The sequence below is a fragment of the Cebus imitator genome, unplaced genomic scaffold (assembly GCF_001604975.1).
Source record: "Cebus imitator isolate Cc_AM_T3 unplaced genomic scaffold, Cebus_imitator-1.0 Scaffold200, whole genome shotgun sequence".
In the NCBI taxonomy this organism is placed as follows: Eukaryota; Metazoa; Chordata; class Mammalia; order Primates; family Cebidae; genus Cebus; species Cebus imitator.
In genome coordinates, this window is record NW_016107515.1 from 3,085,751 (window position 1) to 3,106,112 (window position 20,362).

At 43.5% G+C, this 20,362-nt stretch overlaps 1 protein-coding gene across 3 annotated transcripts in view; it reads right to left on the reverse strand.

Annotated features, from left to right (window-relative positions):
* DOCK2 (dedicator of cytokinesis 2) overlaps positions 1–20,362 on the reverse strand; it is a 445,079-nt gene that overhangs the window by 62,663 nt on the left and 362,054 nt on the right. For all 3 annotated transcript variants that reach the window (XM_017547721.2, XM_037745432.1, XM_017547720.2), the window contains 3 exons: positions 11,348–11,448; positions 11,199–11,257; positions 807–955 (listed from right to left, as the gene is read on the reverse strand). In XM_017547721.2, the coding sequence (XP_017403210.1) occupies positions 807–955; positions 11,199–11,257; positions 11,348–11,448 (309 nt within the window). The remainder of the gene's footprint in view (positions 1–806; positions 956–11,198; positions 11,258–11,347; positions 11,449–20,362) is intronic.

Below are 20,362 nucleotides of genomic sequence, written 5' to 3' on the forward strand. Positions count from 1 at the left end.
CAGCTCAGTTAGTGGTGAAACTTAGTGAGGCCATGGGGCAGAGAGAACAGGGGCTGAGACCTGAGGGAACTGCCCAGGCAGCCTTGATGGGACTGAAAGAGCAACTTTACTCCACAGGGTAAAGTCACCGAGCAGTGCCAGGAGCCAACTGGGGAGATTGGTTCTTCTTCCACTGCCAGAGCTCCCAGTGTGACCCGGCCTAGGAAATGGACCTCTTTCTTAAAGATATTCAATGACAATATTTGGCCAATGGATCTTGTGTTTCACAGAGGTTCTGGTGCCCTCCATGCTGGGGACAGCCTCCTATTCCCACACAGATCCACAGGTACCTCGTGAGCAACATGTCCCTAACTCCATTTGCTATCACATTTGATGTTGGGTAAGTATGACATATGGCAGGGTCGGCTTCTTCTAGATAACATAGATCTGCTGAGTCAGTCCAGAAGACGAAGTACCAGACAAGAGTGGGTGCCAGAGTGGGACAGGTGGGATGGGTGGGAGGGTTTGCCCTGGGAGCACAGTTAGGGAATCATTAGCTAGAGACGCGGGGTTCTTAGCTTTCTGAGAAAGAAACTAAGCAAATACACAACAAGAAAGTGCATTTTAATCTTGTCCTCGGATGGAAACCTGTGATAGAATACTGACCAAATCTGATCTGCCAGCTCATTCTGAGCCCATGAATAAATCTCCCTATCCTGCCATGGAGCCTCTCAATGAAGCTCAGGGAGATGGAATGAGAATATCATTATGGGGAAATGGGCTGGGGATTAGGGATGCTGGCATGAGTTTCCGGCCTCATTTTTTACCTTTTTGAAATCCCCACTTCTTTGATATTCACACAGCATCATGTCGAAGAAGATTGGTATGGTGGCTTTCCGCAGCTCAGCCTCAGGGATAAGTGTCATCTCTAATATAGGTCCCACCATGCCTGGGATGAAGCAGATTTTGTTCTGACCTGAAAGAAAAGAGGAACATGAATACATAAAACAGATCCTCCCTGGACCAAGTCTTGCGAAAGACAAAAAGGGAGACATAATAATAACAACAATAGTTAACACGTACATAGTTGTTTACCATGAGCCAGGCAGCGTTTTGAACACTTAATATATATTAACTCCCATTAGAGCACGTGCATTATCCAAAACAAGCCCCATTATTAAGGCTAATAACACGGACGGGCGTGTGGAAAGCACGTCACTGTTTACAAGGGTTTTCACCTGCATCATCTGCTCCGCAAATAGGCCCATGATGGAATATGTTAGAGAGGGCAAAGCACAGGCACATTTGAAATTATGTCTGTCTGCAACACATGCCATGTTGCTGAGATTTTTTAAATGGGCTTTTACCAACTGTTTTATGAAATGAGAAAAGCAAACTTTTAGACTCAGAGCCCGCTATAATAGTGTGGTCGGTGGAACAGGGAGATTTAAAACGTAGCTTGAGGATCAGGTGAACCACAACTTCTTGTCTCTCCTGCCTCATTTCAAGGCACTCCCTCCATCCTCTCCCCTCGCCCCTGGCATTCTAGCCTAGCTGGGGTGGCTCAAATGTCACAATTTCACCTTGCTTCCCCCAAAGCAAGGTTTGTGCACATAACACTCCTTTGTTGAGAATACTTTTCTCTGTCTGCTCCCTAACCCACTACCCATTACGACGTAACTTCCCCTAGATAGATGCTATCTTAGCTTAAACACTTCTTCCTCCAGGAGAAAAGCCCCCTCCCTACACCACCTCCCACCCTTAGCTAGAAAAGATACCTTGCACTGCCTCTTTATGTTTTGCCAGTTTTGAAATGATGTCTTTATGTGCCGAATCACTAGAGACTATGTCTGTTCTCCTCATTGTGTCTACAGCATTGAGCATAGGACTTATTAGATGATCAGTGAATACCTGCTGAATGAGAAAATAAATTTGTCTAGCTCCTACATTCCCTGGCTGTGGGGCTTAAATTTATGTGTCTCTTAAAAATGCAATAGCGATGCCCAGCTGTTAAGAAGATCTTATAAAAATATGTCCGCATGTACTTAGCACAGAGCCCAGAAGAATCAGTGCCACTGGCAGGGGCGGTGTTGTCCAGTGGTTAAGGGCACCAAATCTGGAGCTAGATGGCCTGCATATGTAAACTGACTCCGCTCTCAACTATAGCTGTGTAATGTTGAGCAAGTTTGTCTCACCTCTCAGGGCCCCGGTGTCCTCCTCTGTACCTTGGAACAATAACAGCACTTATCTTGTAAGGTTGTTGTGAAGAATCAAAGAATAAATGCGTGATTGTTTAGCAATTGCCCAGGACAATGCTTGGCACGTAGCCCACTTTCTACAGCATTAGCTATTAATATTATCTTTGTGATGTTTGGTCAAAATGAACCACAAAGGGTGGTGTCATTGAGTAGGACTGAGCAGAATCTTCAGAAAATACGCATCAGAAGTGGCAGATAGGGGATAAAGAGGAGCTCTTAGGAATTGCAGGGATTTCCTGGGAAGTGAGGGTCAGCATGTTCAAGCAACCCTATCACTGAAGCTAACACCCGCTATATTTCATCAGCTGCTGCCTCCTTCTCCTCTGAGTTTCGGAGCCCACCCTGCTTTTACTGTCAGGATGAACATTTGTGGTCCTTGCCTGGGGCAGAGAGTGCCTCAGGGTACAGAAACTCTCATGGTATGGCGTGTGGCCTGGCACAGCTGCTTTTGATTAAAGCTCAGAAAAAGAACTGAGAGAGAAAGCAGTAAGAAAATGAATTTTCTTTCAACCTAAATGAGGCTTAATGTTGGAGTAGTTGCCCGGGATTCAGATTTTTTTAAAAAAAGGCATCATCCTAGGAATATCCTTATCCTCAGTTAGTGAGAATGAAACGGTGGAGTCAGGCAGAGTTGAGTGAAAAGTGAAGTCACTTTTCCAGGATATCAGCTTCATTACATGATGCATTTGGATTACACTTAAGCCTCAGGTCTTTGCTTTGGCCCAAATAGAAAACAATAACAACAACAACTTACTTTCTGGAAGGTTTATAGTAATTGCTAATCTAGGTTTCACATTTCGTCCTTCAAGATCCTTTAAGTCTTTTTCAAACCACAGTGGGGTTTTAAAATTCAAAGTCGAGTGCAAAAATAGGTAGAAGGTAAATGGGAAACTGTCAGATAAGCCACTACGGAATGGAGAAATTGCTTATGCAACAAAGGCTTTTAGAATACTGGAGGGCATTGGGCATGATAAAGATAAATTTAAGATGGTTTAAAATAAAGGGCAGACATGCTGTAGACTCGGGATTTCTCAAATACTTTTGATCTGAATTCTTTACAGTCAGTTGACATATTTGGCAGAATAGGGAAAGTGGTGATCTCCAAATACGGTGTGACCCAATGGCCCTTACAATGCTCCCCAAAGAAATTTTATTCATTTACATAAAAATGGAATTTCAGCACATTGGATTTTGTGTTGAAATAATCCAAATGTGTATGTGTTTGCGTATATTTATATACGTAGATGCACATAGAACATATTTGTGGCTAATTGAATACAAACTCATTTGGGGAAAAAAGTGCTTATGCAAGAGGCACACCTCCTGCTGTGTTCGAGAAAAGGCAAGGAAGGGCACTTAGTAAGAGGGTCTTTCTCATGTAACTGAAGCTGAACTTCACTGGAAACAGATACCAATTAGAACAGGCTATTAAAATGCCAATAAGCCAGCAGGAAAAATCCAAATGCCAAATTACACAGGCTTTGGGAGAGGATCTGGTGGCAACGAGAACACAGAAAGAGCTCAGGTGTGTGCGTGGAAAGGGGTCTCATGTTCTCCGGTCTTGGTTTATAATCTGTACAACGGCCTCCTCCAACTGTCCTCCCAGGAGTGGACTGCAGGGTGGAATGCAAAGGTCTGAGGGTACTTGCTGAGATGATGAGCTTGAAAGAAACAAGAAGGAAGGAGGAGGGAGCAGGAAGGGAGGGGAGAAAGGAAGGGTGAAAGGAAGGAAAGAAGGAAGAAAGGAAGGAGGAAGGGAAGGAAGGAAGAAAGAAAGGAGGAAAGGAGGGAAAGAAGAAAGGAGGGAAGGAGGAAAGGAAGGAAGGAAGGAGGGAAGAAAGAAAGAAAGGAGGAAAGGAGGGAAGGAAGAAAGGAAGGAAGGAAGGAGGGAAGAAAGAAAGAAAGGAGGAAAGGAGGGAAAGAAGAAAGGAAGGAAGGAGGGAGGGAAGGGAAAAAGGAGGGAGGGAGGAAGGGAGACCTTTGTCAACCTTACTGAGAACAAAGTCGGGCAACCCATGACCGTCTGAGGTTCACATGGGACAGAAGGGTCTCTCTAAAGACTAGCACAGACCCTGCAATGAACAGGGATGAGGGCAAATTATGACTCCCTGGATTTCAGAGTACAGCAAGCCTCCTGGGGACTTTGAAACAAAGCTGAGCTAATTTTTTTTTTTTTTTAAATCACTCAATCAGTTCAAAGGGGGAAGAAAAAATACAGATCCACAGATCTCTGCTCCTCTGTCTTAGGCTTGGAAAAGCTCCCTCCTGGCAATGCTCTGAGACACGCAATCAATTCTCTCCTCATTATTCAGGACTTGCCCAGCCTCAGCTTCCCTCCAGGCCCCATGGAGTCTCTGAGTCTGACAGCCTGGATCAGGTCCTGCCACTGCCGCTCCCTGGCTGTGTGGCATTGTGCTTGTCATTTACCTTCCCTGAACCTCCACAATCTCATCTGTAAAATGAAGATAATAACATCTGCCTGGTAGAGTTGTCGAAGCTTAAGAGTTTGTGCAAACAAGGGCCCTGCACAGTGTCTGGCGCATTGTAAAAGCTCAGTAAGTGTTGGTGCTGCTGCTGCCGTGGCTGCTGCTGCTGGTTAGTACTTTGGGTTCAGCTCTATGCCGAGCTTTAGATTAAGCAATATGAAAAGACAAGGTCTAACCTCATGGAGCTCCCTGAAGCTTTGCATGGAAATTTTCAGTCTGGTCATTTTGTTTGTTCACTTTTAAAGCAAACAGCTGAACCGGGAAAAGGGTCAGACAGATTTATCTTCCCTACCATGGCTGACATTCACAACCCTCCACTCCTCTCTGTCTCATTGGAATATTTTCTCATCTGTCCTCAAAGATGTTTGAAAAGCCCCCATTGGATCTTGTTTATTCATAGCTTTTTTTCCCTATGACTTTCATTGCTCTCAGGATAAAATGCTGCGGGTCTGTCTGGGCCTGGGCTCCCTCCCTCTCCATACCCATCTTGTGCCTCTCATCTGCCCACCCTCCATCCATCTGTCTGCCTCCCACTCCTCCAACACACCCTGCTTTTCCCCCCTTGGGCCTTCTTCTGCCAAAGAGCTCCTCTTCCTTCCCTCTCCTGTACCCCACTCCAAACTCTACCCGACATGTGTCTCTGCAAGTAAACCCTTTCTCATTTTCTAGGGCTGCGCTATTCAGTACAGAAGCTACGAGCCATATAAGTCTTTTGAACACATGAAATGTGGCTAGTCCATTGGAAATGTGCTGTAAGTGTAAAAAATCCACCAGATACCCAAAAAGGGGGGAAAAACCCTTAGTAACATTTTATATTCATTACACGTTAGTATAACACTTTAGAATATGGGGTTACATAAACGTATTGTTAAAATCAACTTTACTAATTTTTGAAAAATATAGACCTAAAGCATTCATAATTAGGAGGCTTATGTTCCATTTCTAAAGAGCAGCACTGCTTCGAGCTCAGGGGTTCTGGCTCTTCCTCACGGAGGCCATCCTTGGCTTATTCACTAAGCAAAAGTCTGTTACTGATTCTCTGGGTGTCCCAATTTTCCTTCTACAGCTATTTCTCCTTCACAGCTATCATTAAATCATGCTGCAATTAGTATGTAACTATTTAGTGCAACGAGCACCAGTCCATGAGGTCAGGGGCTGTGTCTCTAACATGATTTGGGTTTTTAACCTCAGCTACTGGCATAGTGCCTGGCACACAGAGGATGTGTGTGTTAGTTTTCTATGGCTGTTGTTATAAATCACCACAAACTTAGTAAATTAAAATAATACATGTTTATTTTATGACCTTTCTGGAGGTTAGAAGTCTGAAAGGGGTTGCACGGGGCTAAATCAAGGTCTGGGCAAGACTGAGCTCCTTCTGGAGGCTCTAAGGAAGAATCTGTTTCCTTGCCTTTTCCAGCTACTTTTCCAGCCTCTAGAGGCTCCCTGTATTCCTTGGCTTGTGGCCCCTTTCTCCATCTTTAAAGCCAGCAACGCAGCTTCTTTAAATTTCTGACTCCGATTTTCTCCAGCTTCCGTTTTTCACTTATAAGGGTGCTGTAATTTTATTGAGCCCACCTGGATAGCCCAAGACACTCACCATCTTCAAGATCCGCAACTTAATCACACCTGAATGTTGCCTTTGCTGTGTCAGGTAGCATATTTCACAGGTTCCAGGGATTAGGACATGGACATCTTTGGGGAGCCTACCACAGTGTTCGATGTTGGTTATTAAATGAACGAGTAAACGAATGGATGGTCACACTAATTCCATTTCCTATTTAATGCCACCAGCCTATCCCCAACCCCAGGAAGCCATGTTTGCTTGGGCTCATTGCTCCCCTGGAACTCCTGCCCTTTCCCTGTCTTTCCTCAGTCGTGACATGGTCCTCCTTCCAATTCAGAAGCCATTTCCCCACATGGAACCATTCTTAGAGTCCTCACTTACATCCCTTTTGCCTGAACTCCTGGGTCCCCACTACACATTTCACTTTGCCACTTTTCCCAACTAGATCGTTCCATTCCCTGGAGCTTCGCACTGAGCTGGGTGCTCTGTAGAGGCTTAAAAAGTATTGGCTAAATTGCTCTCAAGGTTCGGCCAGGAGAGACCTCCCCATATGGGAGGCTGAGACACCAGGCGCTGGAATGTATCTTTCTTTCCTACAATGACTGTTAACACAGCAGCTCAGTGTTAACCCAAGTAAATGTGGGAGGGTTAAGTGCAAAGTCATTTGAGCAAAATGTGCATTGCTTCATGCCAAGCAGAAATCAAATGGTATGATGCTACACTATTGGGAAAAGTACATTCCATTTGGCATTGGCCCAGGATACTAAACAACAAATGGCATTAACCCCTGAGTGACTGGCTCCTTAGCAACATGTCGTCCTTCTCCCCATGAAGACCTCCCTGCCCATACCTCCTTTCCCCAAACAACACTCACACACAATTTGTCTAGACTTTCCCTTGAAGAATGTTAAATAATCCTCAAGCCTGAGATTATAGCTTTGCAATTAGCTATCTTATAATCACAGGGTTGCTCAAGTTGTTCTTGATGAGAAGAAGAAGATGATGATACTGACGATCATCATGATGATGCCCTGATTGCTTCTGGCCTTAAAACAAAATTTAAAAAACTAACATGCATTATGATTTACTCATTATCAGTAGTCTTTGAAAAATGTAGACCATTGGTTATTTCACACCCTTTGCAATAATTTGCATACACTTTGAAAAAAAATTATTGGTAAAACATTGCACTTGGGATCAAGAGACAGGCTATTTTGGCCTCAATTCAGTCAATGACTTGTTTTTGACCTTGGGAATGTCCTTGTGCTTCTCGTGGCCTCACTTGGCAATTTTACCTATAAAATCAGCAAGATCGAATTAGATGATGTATCAGTTAGGGATGCAGCAGGAATCTGACTACCACGACTAAACTGAAGATTTAATTTTCTTGTTTAACAAGCAGCCAAAAGATGGCCAGTCCAGGCTGGGCTCAGTGGTTCACGCCTGAAATCTCAGCACTTTGGGAGGCCAAGGCAGGCAGATTATGAGGTCAGGAGACAGAGACCATCCTGGCTAACACGGTGTAAGCCTATCTCTACTAAAAATACAAAAAAAAATTAGCTGGGCATGGTGGCATGTCCCTGTAATCCCAGGTACTCTGGAGGCTGAAGCAGGAGAATCATTTGAACCTGGGAGGCGGAGGTGGCAGTGAGCCAAGATCGCACCACTGCACTCCAGCCTGGGTGACAAAGCAGACTGCATCCAAAAAAAAAAAAGATGACCAGTCCAGAGCTGCTTGTTCATCCTCGGAATGTGAGTTTTGTCCGCATGGCTTTCAAATGGCTACTGTCCTTCTAGCCATATTGTCCTTTTCCAGAAAGAAGAGTGGAGAGGGCTATGGGCAAAAACGTGTTTTGTTCATTGAATCTGTCCTCTCCCTGCCTCCTTTTTTTTGTCTTGTTTTGCTTTTAATCGGAAAAACATACTTTCTTGTACCCCCAACAGATATGTTTCTGCTGATTCTCGTGGTACAAACTTGGGACACTTGGCTGTTACCTGCTACAAGGCATTGTTAATTGAGCAAATTGCAACCCTAAAAACCTGAATCCTGGATTCAGGTAGCCAGGAAGAAGAGAAGCCTGGTTCTTAGCTCCTCTTGCCCTTCTAATAAATACCTTCTCTGATTAAGGCAGCCACAGTCAATGCCTCTTTTTTGCAATCAAACCTCAACCCCTGATAGATATATCTTTTAACTGCATTAATTCATCCTACAGATTTTTGCTAACAGCAGGGAGTTTGTGATGCTTCAGAGAAAGCACTCTGGCCAAGGTGCTTGTCCAGTTTCTGCCTCTAACCCACTATATGATCTGTACAAACACCTTCTCTCTGGACCTCAGTTTCCTCATTGGTAAAATAGTGGATTGGATCAATCAGTTGCTTCCAGCTATTCTCTGCAGTGCCCAGGACTCCCCCCTAGAAAGCCCTCTACAAGGGAAGTTCAAGAGCAACCTGTTATAATGGGCTCTCGGTCTCCCATGTCACTTCAATTACAATAGCCCTGCTTTCATCCAATTTACTTATTAAGCATGATAATTTTTTTATTGGTCCTCAGTTAAAAATAAATGTTTGAAAAATGCTGGACAATATGATCTCTGAAGAGCCCTTCCAGCTCCAATGTTCTGTGATTCTAAGCAGGTGGAATATTTGGTAACAACTTTTCATTCATCAGCATACTTGGGAGCGCAGGAATGCCTGCCAAAACATAATCTATATCTAAATAAAATCTTCTGTGTGCAAAACAATGGCAATGAAGGACATTCAGAAAAGAGCAGGCCATGTGGAAGGACCTGAAACAAACAAAGCCCAGATCCCTGTTTTGCGATTCTGGCAACGCCTGGGGTGTAGAGCTGGGAAAGGAAGCCCACCACAGCATTATCCAGCCTCTGCTGTTGTAGAGCAAAGAATGTAAACTAGGAAGTGAACTGAATCTAGGTCCATCCTGTGTTGGGCACATCTGATGTTTTGAAAACTTTCAATTAGTTATCATTAGTATTCATAAATTGAAAAATACATTGAAAAACCCAGTCTCCTGGCTTCTTTTGAAAAACTGAAAAGTATGACAACATTGGGATTGCACTTCAGTAGCACAGGAATTAACTAGAGAGGAACAGCGACAGCCACCGTCTTGTTTTCTCTGCATGGGCATGCCATCTTCACTTTGCTGCAGGCCGTTACTCCTTCTCCTGTTCCTGACCCTGAGGCCAGGTACGGCTGCCGTCTGGGCCTATGCTTGCATGATGTTTCCCCATTCCCCTCCCATTGCAAAGCAATGGTAAATAAAACATCAATTATTTCCTATATCCCAGTCCTTACTCACAGTGGAGAAACAAAAGATAGACTGAGTAAGACATGCCTTTCTAGAAAAACAGGGCAGAGATGGTACCCAGGGGACATTTGGCAGTGTCTGGAGACTTTTTCGATTGTCACAACTAGGGAGGATGCTACTGGCATCTTAGAGAGTAGAGGCCAGGAAGAACAGAAAAATTAGGTTCCAACCCGATGCAGCAAGGACGACAATAATGAGAAAAACTCTGATGTGGGTGTGGTGGCCTCCATAGCTCCAGTTACCCCAGCTGGTGCTCTTATGACCCTCATAAACACTCTGTGAGGGTGCTTATTTCCCCAACTTAGGCCTGGTAATGCTAAGTCCCCTTGTTTTAGGCCTTGTAGCATGTAAATGTCAGAGCAAGGCCCAAAGCAAAGATGTGGCAGTCTGCTCTGGGCTTGGGTCCTTGGCTTTGCCTTAGGCTTTGGGAGCCAACCTGTAGCCACCTTGTTATCTAGCATGTACTGCTCTTAGCTTAAGTCTGATGCTACCAGCAACCACAGAACCCAGACTGATCGTCTATCCACTGTGCTATGCTTCCCCCACAGTGGATAGAACTTGCTGGAAACGGCATGCAACTGCTGCCTAAAAAACTCATGGGAACTGGCAGACAATAAGAGGTCTAGGGAAGCAAGAAGCTTCCCTCTGGAGAGGGAACAAAAATTAAATCCAAGAGATGGGCACAGTTAGTATTTATAGGAAATTCAGCAGCCACACCCAGGGCAGAACAATTTGGCATCAGAGCATCAAGGAGGGAGCAGAAAAATAAAAAATTCATTACTGTCTATCCATCCATTCATCCATCCATCTTTGCAGCAAATATTTATGAATGAGGATTCAGGCTAGGAGCAAGGTTTATGGCCTCTGTCCTTGTGGAATCAAAATCACACTCGGAGGCTTCCAGCTGTTTGATTTCAAGCAAGTTACTTCCCTTTCTGAGTTTCCTGATCAATAGAAGGATGAGGGAACAATTCAATCTTGCAGGAAGAGAAGATTAAATAAAATCTTCTTAGCACAGGCCTGACTCAGACTCTCAATAAATGTCTCCTTGGTTCCATCCTTCCCTCCGCAGGTATCACTCAGGTAATCATACAGGATTCCGGCAGCTCCCCGAGGCAAAGACAACTTCTGGGGTCACTTTTCCGCTCAAAAGACCCTCTCAGCTTTCAGAGAACCAACTCTCCCCAGGAGGTTGGAGGCTGTTTTGTGGACCATGCTATGCAGGATACAGAATGACCCTCCAATCAGCAGCACACATTCGTGTGATGTGTGAGCATGTTAGTTCCTATAACAGTCCTGATGCCTCTTATAAATTCGCATTTGAATCTGTAACCCATTGGGGGCATCAAGCAGAAGCTTGATATTCCCAACTGCTTGCAGGTTGGGTGGTAGGTATGGGTATGGGGACCCACCACCCCTTCATTCAGTGTATAATCAGGCACTTATTAAGAACTGGGGTACACACAGTAATGAACTGTTATTTCATGCTCCCACTGCTAAAACCCCTATGGCCCTCTAACAAATGGTCTTTGAGAAGGAGTTTGCTGCGTGCAGATGTGGGTATCCAAATGTGTGTGCCTACTCACCAAGCTTGTACCACATATCACGGATGGAGAAGCCAATGAGACGTCTCATGTCCCCGTACCTAGGAGGAACAAAGGCCTCTGCTTCAGCCACCATCTCAGAGGATCCCATGGACCTCCCCCTCTTCAGGAAATCCAAAAATGCAACCTACTTATTCAGGATTTTGTTGTACTTGGCGTGCGAGAACTGCTCCAGCTGCAGAGAATCCTGGGTGATAAAAGCCACTGCCAGATGAAAATAGTTGTTCCACAGCTGTAAATGAAAGAGTAGAGAACAGTTATGGAGAGGATCTGAAACGGGAAGGCATAAGTGCTGGGTGGCGTGAATAATTTATGAAGATGGCAGAAGATAGAGGCAGAACCAGTTTAATTGTGCCCACTGCAATTTTCTAACTGGCACTGACTCTGAAATTAACATCCTGGCCAAAGTGAAGACGATGGATGGATTTCTCTAGGCGCTAACCTAACCACCATGTCCACTCTCAGACAACAGAATTTGGAAGGATAATTTTACTTTTATTTTTGTCCTTTTTGTGCTTTGTTTTGTTTTTTGAAAGACATGTAACTTGCCCCAGCTGGTGAGCTGTTTCCTGCCCCGGAATTAGAGGATGATAAAGGGTAAGATAATTCAGGGATTCACAGCCTCTCTGGAAGTCCTACCTAATTCACCTGACAGCTTGGAGAACCAACCTGCAATCCATTCTGTCTTAAAATATTTCCTGTTTTCTTTCCCCTTAGTTTGATGGTCTCAAAGTGTGGTTCCCAGATCATCAGAAGCAGCACCTGGGAACTTGTTAGAGCTACAAATTCTCTGGCCCCCGCCCAGACTTACTGAATCAGAACCTCTGGGGGTGGGACCTAGAAAGCTGCAGGTTAAAAAGCACTCAGGTGATTCTGATGCGCATTTCAGTTAGAACCCCTGTTGGCCCAGCTGAGATGCAGGCTTCTCAGAATTTTTGCCTGTATCTGATCTGTTGGTGCTATATGTGAGGCTAGTAGGTCTCAATGGCAGGAGAGACCTTCTAGAACTCATTCCACCAGCTTGCAGCAAAATGGAGCACGTAAAGGAGTCAGCACATGGTGACTGCTCAAAAGATTAGCCACACTGATGACAATCTAGATACAGGCTACAGACCCAGAGAGATTGTAGATTCAAACCATGGGTCTACAATCCATGCATTCCTTGCAACGCCTTGGTGAACCTTCTGCAAAACTAAGGTAATCTGGTACCCACTGCAGAAAGCTGTAATAAAGATGACACAAAATGATGTGTTTAAAGGCATGAATCACAGTAACAGCTCAGAAATGCTGCTAGCCTTTGCTGTTGTGCTTTTATTTCAGTGGTTCCTTCGGTGCCAAAGCCAGTGATACAGCCTAGGGTCTTGGTGCTCAAGGGAAATTGTTGCACGATGCCAAGGTCCCGCAAAGAGTAGGTGGGAGACAGCCTTGCGGCACAAAGCCCACCCACTTTAAGGCCCTCTCAACAGTGTATATAGCAAGAGGATGGGTAACATTAGCCAGATAAATCATCCAGCCTGGAGACCTTCATCCTTAACTCGCAGATGTTCATTGGTGTTTGCAGATGGCCAAGGCTATAAAAAAGGCAACTCTTCCACTGATAAAATAACATTATCATTGCTGCCCAGAGTATGACTCAAATGGATTTGTGGTTCCAGTCTTCGAAAGAAGCAAAACAAGCACTCTAATTTTACCATGGGCCAGGCACTTTCTATGCACCCTCTTTTCATCTCTTAACACTTGACAGCTCTTCTTATTCCTCTCTTATGGATGAGGAGACTGAAGCTTAGAGAGGTTAAGTATTTTTGCCGAAGTCTCTTAGCTTGTTATACACACGTCAGAGCTAAGATCTGCATCCAGACCTTCCGACTGACATTTGAGGCTCTTTTAACACACCACGGTTAGTCTTCAGCTGGGGATGTATTTAACAAATATTTCTGGAACATCTGCTTAGTGCCCAGGCATTGCCACAATGTGGTGAGAGAGCAGCGGTTACACAGACAGTGATGCCTGGTCTCATGCAGCTTACATTTTGTTGAGTGAATGCTTTTTTCTTTACTTGGATCTTTATCACCCAGGTCCCAAAAAACCAAACTGCTCCTGGGGTGCAGTGAAGTGGTCTCTTGGCTCATGGTCCCCTTAAAGTCAGCTCTCCATGCAAAGACCAGAAGAACGTTTTAAACACATCAGATCATTCGAGGCCAGCCTGACCAACATGGTGAAACCCTGTCTCGACTAAAAATACAAAAACCAGCCGGGCATAGTGGCATGCATCTGTAACCCCTGCTAGTCAGGAGGCTGAGCAGGAAAATCGCTTGAACCCAGGAGGCGGAGGTTGCAGTGAACCAAGATGGCACCACTGCACTCCAGCCTGGTTGACAGAGGGAGATTCCGTCTCAAAAAACAAATAAACAAACAAACAAAAATATCAGATCATGCCACTGCCTTCCTCAAAGTCCTCCAAAGGTTCCTGTAACACTTGGAATCAAATCCCCTTGTTTCCGTAGCAACCCTGCTTATCTAAGGTTGCTATATCTAAGCTTGGGTCTCCTGTCCACATCCCCTCAGACTGCCTTTCCTCCCGGCACCCAAGTGACTTAGCAGCTTCTCCAGGGCCTTGCTTTGAAAATGTGCAGCTTTGGTCTGCTTATGTCCAGAGCTCATACCTTCTCACATTTCAGATGAGACTTTGAAACAAGCTGGGGAAACAGAAAACCATGGCCACAGGACATGGAAATGAGTGTTTCCATGAACGTCAGAAATCTCTTATTTTAGGGGACAGGAAAAGAGCAATCAAGGTACAATAGGAAATAGATATCCAACAAAACAAGTCAATTTACAATTACTTGTGAGAATGATTTCAGAAATGCTCCCTAACACATAAGACATGTCAAATATGGTTGAGCCTCTTGCCAGTCTTTAGTCCACCCGGAATGATTTCTTCAAAAAAGTGTTTTCACTGTCATCACTTTCCTGATTTAAAAAAAAAAAAACTGAGACATAATTTATATACCTTAAATTTCACTTTTTGAAGTGTATGATTTAGTTTTTAGTATATTCACAAGGTGGTTCAACCATTTTCATCATTCCAAAAGAAACCCTCTAACCAACCAGGCGTGGTGGCTCACACCTGTAATCCCAGCACTTTGGGAAGCTGAGGCAGGTGGATCACTTGAGGTCTGTAGTTCGAGACCACTCTGATCAACATGAAGAAACCCATCTCTACTAAAAATACAAAAAATAGCCAAGGATGGTGGCACATGCCTGTAGTCCTAGCTACTCAAGAGGCCGAGGCAGGAGAATCGCTTGAACCTGGGAGGCAGAGGTTGCAGTGAGCCAAGATCACACCATTGCACTCCAGCCTGGGCAACAAGAGTGAAACTCCATCTCAAAAAAACAAACAAACAAACAAACAAAAAAACAAAGAAACCCTCTACCCATAACAGTCAGTCCCCCTTCTCCCCAACAACACACCAACACCTTCTCCTACCTGGTCCCTGGAAACTATGCAAGTGTGACGCATCCACCCCAGGTTTGGCATACACCAAGCACTCAGTAAATGCAATGGTGTTGATGGTAGCACTGGTTGTGAAGTATTTGCATGCCCTGTCTTCTCCAGTTGTAAGCTCCACAAGTACCAAAATCCTGTCTTCTATTTATTTGTGTCCCTAATGCCATGCTCAGCACAATGACTTGAATACAGTTGGGCTTCAGAAAATATTTGTCGATTGCTGTATTGTCACAGAAATTCTTCAAAAGGTCCCAGATTTTTCTTTCTGCCCTGCTACAAACTTCCTGGAAACTGTTAATACTAATGTACTGTCTTTCTCTGTGGATTTGCCTATTCGGACAGCTCATATAAGTGACATCATACAATAGGTGACCTTTCATGCATGACTTTTTATACTTAGCGTAATGCTTTCAAGGTTCATCCATGTTGTGGTGTGGATCAGTACTTCATTTTTTTGTTGAATAATATTCTATCATATGAATATAGACATTTTGTTTATCCATTCATCCACTGATGGTCATTTGGGTTTTTGCCAGTCTTTGAATATTATGAGTCACAGCATTGACGCTATGCTGCTACGAACATTTTTATACAAATTTCTGTGTGGACATATGTTTTCAATTCTCATGGGAGTGGACCTGGTTTTGTTTTGGTTTTGGCTTCTGTTCTGGAAGACCTTTATGAACCAGGAGGCCACAGCTGTGCCTCTTCTTAGTGAATTACAAATGGTATCCAAGTACCTCACCCATGGCCCCTGCCCAGTTCTGCCCATGGGGCTCTATGGAATGACTTCTGGAACTCAGAGGAGGTTGTCACAGTGAGTGGCTCTGTGCAGTACCCTGAGAGTTGAGCAGTGGTCACAACTACATATCGCTGAATACTTAGAATGCCTCTGCCCCCAGCCTTTCTTCACTCTTGTGCCCAAAGAATGAGATCCAAATGCACTCACCTGGCTTTTAAAGTCTCATACAATTTCCATGGCCTCCAGTGTTGTCTCCTTCAACAAACTGCCCACCTAGTTGGGCTGGTCTGCTCTGACTCCACAGAGATCACAGGAGCATTTTGGTCTCCATGGCTTCGCTCACAGTGGTTCTCATACCTGCAGTGACTGTCTCCTATTCTTACATCCAAGCTGAGTTCAAGACCTGCTTCCTTCAGGAAGCCTGTCTAGATTGCAGGGCACCTTGGGTCTGCCTGATCACTTCCTGATTTGAGGAGCACTTATTGTGTGCAACTCCATCCACAAATCAGGGATGTCAGTCCACTATTCTGTACTTGGCCTTGTGCTCTATTCATTTCTCATGACAGCATTGCCTGATGGTCAAGAGCACATGTGTCAGTGCCTTGCAGACCAGGGTGTGAAAACCAGTTCTATTGCTTATTAGATGGGTTCCCTTTGGCTAGTTACTTGAACTTTCTGAGCCTCATTTTCCTCACTTGTAAAATACCCAAAATAATGGTACCTACCATAATGGACTGTTGGAATTACAGGATCATGTGATATGAGCATGAGGCATCTATTACAGGCTTGGCACTAAGTGCTCAGTAAATGGAATGGTGGTGTTGACAGTAGCATTAGTTGTGGAGTATTTGTATGCCCTGTCTTCTCCACTTGTAAGCTCCGCAAGTAACAAGACTGTGTCTTCCATTTATTTGTGTCTCTAATGCCATGCTCAGCACAATGACTTGAATACAGCTGGGCTCCAGGAAATATTTATTTATCGATTGCTGTATTGTCAGAGAAATTCTTCAAAGGGTCCTAGATTTTTCTTTCTGCCCTATTACAAACTGCCTGGTGATATTTCTACTAAGTGCCTAGCTCAGCTGATTAGGGGAAGCCACAGTATCTCTTTAGCAAAACGACAGGTCTCTTTGCCCTGGGGAAGAGATGAGGTGATTTCAGATTGGGAATTTAATATTTTGAAATTATAGAACAATAGAGGGTTAGAACTGGAATAAATTTGTCATCTGTTCTGACTACTGTATTGCACAGAGGTAAAGTCCAGATAAGGTAAAAGACTACCAAAGTCATACTGCTAGTGGGTATTCTGAGAATTTAGTTACTTTTAATTAGCTCTCAAAAAATTATAAAAGCAACACACACACATAGTTAAAAAAATGAAAGAAAAAATTTACTAGGAGAAAGTTATTTTCCATCCCCTACCTTGAATCCAAGCCTAATTCACCAGAAGAAAATGCTAACAATTCCTTGGATAGCCTTTCAGAATTTTTTTATGCATAAACAAATGTATGTATAGACATCTTTTTTAAAAGTCTGCTGCACTTGGCTTTTTTCTTTACCAATATATCTTGCAAATGTTTCTATATTAGCACATACAGATCTGCTTCATTCTCTTTTATTGCTACATTGTATTCTGCTATGAGGATGTACTTTAATTTTAACCAAATTCCCTATTTATAGACATTTAGCTTGATTCCAATTTTTTTTTTTTTTTTTTTTTTTTGCTAGCAACAGTGCTGTAATCAACACCCTTATTTAAACATCTTTATGCATGGGAAACTGCATTAGTAGTATACATTCCTAGAACTGGAATTTCTAAGATACAGGATCTATGTAGGTTTCGTTATTTTATTTTTTTTCTTTGTTTTTATAGATACTGTCAGGTTGCCTTCCAGAGTTTCAATTCAATTACCAGCTCCATTACCATAAACAAGTTACCCTATCTTTCTGACTCTCAGTAACTTCATCTAGAAAATGAGGACAATAGTATCTAAAGGGCATAGTTGTAAGGACTAAATGAGGAAATCACTGCCTAGTAAAATCTTAGTCTTGCAAAAGACTTACTCACTCATCCAAGCCAAAGTAGATTTGCCCATTCTTCACCCATATTATACCCTGTTCACAGCATCTAAGTCTATTTTAAACAAAATTAATTTATATTCTGTCTCCTGTACTGGATATCAGCATCAAGCAAGCAAGAACCTTATTTTTAAATTCACTATTGTATATACAGTTTCGTGCATCATGTCTGAGTCAGCATGTGCTTGGGAAATACTGTTTGAATGAGTTCATTAATGAGCCAAGCACACTACATGCATTCTGGTTAAATCCCCCTAAACAACCATGAGATTTGTATAATGATTCTCCCCATTTTCAGATCAGGAAACTGAGGCCCACAAAGGTTCAATATCTTGCCCAATATCACAGAGGTATATGATGAAGGTGGCATCTGAATCCAGTTTATCTGACTCCAGGACTTGCATTCTTCACCACTCTGCTCTTCTGCTGAAATCACTCTCTTCTTTCTCAGGGTCCTTTCAGCTTTGTTTAAGGTTTTCACTGGTCCATCTGATGTTTGTAAGGACTATAGTCTTTATAGCAGAGAGATCAATACTTTGTAATCAGAATCAGGATTCTTTCTCAGTGACCTCAAATCATTATTTATCCTGAATTTCAATTAAAAAATAAAACAAACAACCCAGAATGCAGTGGTGCTGAAATGCAGTCAGCCTGCCCCCCTCTGAGGGGCAGAGACATAGCTGTCATGACCACTTTGGGGTTGCCCCTGGTTCTGGGAGTGGAAGGGCCTAGGTGTGGACTCAGGTGAGGAATATCAGACTAGAGGATGCCTGGGGCCTAAACGCTAAAGTAGGCAGGGCTGGGGAAACTGTACCCAGGCATGTGCCCACATTTTTGCCTGGTGAACCATCACACCATGAGTCTCCCTGTACTGTTGCTATGGGTGGTTGCAAGGCTTTGACAAGTACTCCCTCTGTGTGTGTCTCCCTCATCTGTTTTTGGCATCACTGGTTACATTTCCCATTATAAAGACCAAGGTGGCCCTCATTTCTCTACTAATGGCTAGAAATATTCTAGAAGTTTTTCATTTCACAGGATATCCAAATTAGCTCCCAGGATAGGCTGATAATCCAAAAATGCCTCAAAGCCTAGGCAGAAATGGCCCTACCCAAAGCTGATTAGAACATCCCCAAGTCGAGAGAATGATCTCAATACCAAACACAGAGCTGCTGAAAACAGAGTCTTTCCGGAGCCCAGGTATAATCTCTGATTCCAGGGCCAATCAGAGATTTCAGCATGGAGAGTCTCATCTTCCAGCCAATCATCTCAGAGCTTTCTATCCCAGTACCAGTAAGAACCAGCAAGAGCAGACGGTGCTTCTGGATCTAAATAGAGCTGTCTCCTGGAACCCAAAGGCACCCTGTTCCTAAGAGACAGAGCAGAAGAGTGAAAAGAGGATGGGCTTTGCAGACAGGCCTAGGGTTGAATCCCAGCAGCTCCATTTATTGGTTAGAAGACCTTTAACAGAAAAGCCAATCAATTCTCTGAAGCTCAGTTTATCCACCAAATGGGTATATCCTAATCTAACAAGATTACGATGAGAATCAACATTTTCTAAGTAGATGCCCAATAAAGTTAGTCATGTTCTTCAAAAGCCTGGATGCTAGAAGATATATTTATATAGTCTTCTATCAAGATTCCAAGATCCTTGAGGATAGAGCAGTGTTTTTTGCTTCTGAGTTCCTTAAAACATGTTGCAATAGTCTGGGCCCATGAGAATTGCTCTTAAACAAAAATGCTTGCTGATTTGAATTGAAAATCCTCTCTTGGTCTTCCCTGACCACACAAACTGATGCAAACACCAAGGACCAGCATCCTGAATAGGGCCTGGAATGCAAGTAATCTTAGCCCCAAGCAGAAAACACCATTTTTATAATTCCCAGTTCTTGTCACCTACAGAGGGGCACTCACCAAGCTTCTTACTTTCTGCCCTTTGAATCACAAAACCACAGTTCTGGGAAAGATATTAGGGATAATCTCATTGCACCTGCCCCTCCTCTGGTCAGTGGCTGCCAAGACAGTCAGCAGTCAGTGATGGATGCTGTTCCTGCTGATATTAAATGCATAATTAATGAGACCGTAAGAAGGAGACAAGGCATGTTCCAGGCAGGGTACAGAGAACAAATCCATTCTCACACAGGGGGAGGAAAAGGTAGGAGAACAAAGATAAGGTTGGAAAATGGTCCTGTTTTGGGGTACTTTTCAGTAAATACCTATGGAAGCCTCATCAGGAAAAGAGACTTACTTTATTTTGTGATGTTGGCCACCTTCCTGTTTTACAGAATCTTGTGGGTGTGACAGCCCCAGGCAATGTTGTGGTGACCAGAAAGAGGCCTCCCTTCTGTCCTGTTTGTCAAAGACTGACATGCATCCCCAGCCCTGACACATTTAGGGTCATGATCATCATCACAATTATCCAAATAGTAAGATTATTATTGTTATAATGAGCTAACACTTATTAAATGGCTACTTTGTTCCCAGCACTGTTCTAAATGCATTACGTGAATTAATTCACTTAATCCTCACAACAATCCAAAGACATAGCTGCTATTAGTATCCTGATTTAATGTTGAGGAAACTGAGGCACACAGAGATGAAGTAATTGTCTAAAGTCACTAAGCTTGCAAGCCCGTACTTCTCATGTATAAAACCCTCAATCTCTGAGCATCTCTCAAATACAGATTTTCTTTCAGGAAAACAGGATATAAACCTAAAGAAACTGCATGAAGGACTGAAGTTGAACTTCTCTTAGAAAATATCCATCTAAGAGCATGGAAAAGAATGAAGTCAGGAAAGCAAGTTTGAGGCTGCAATTGC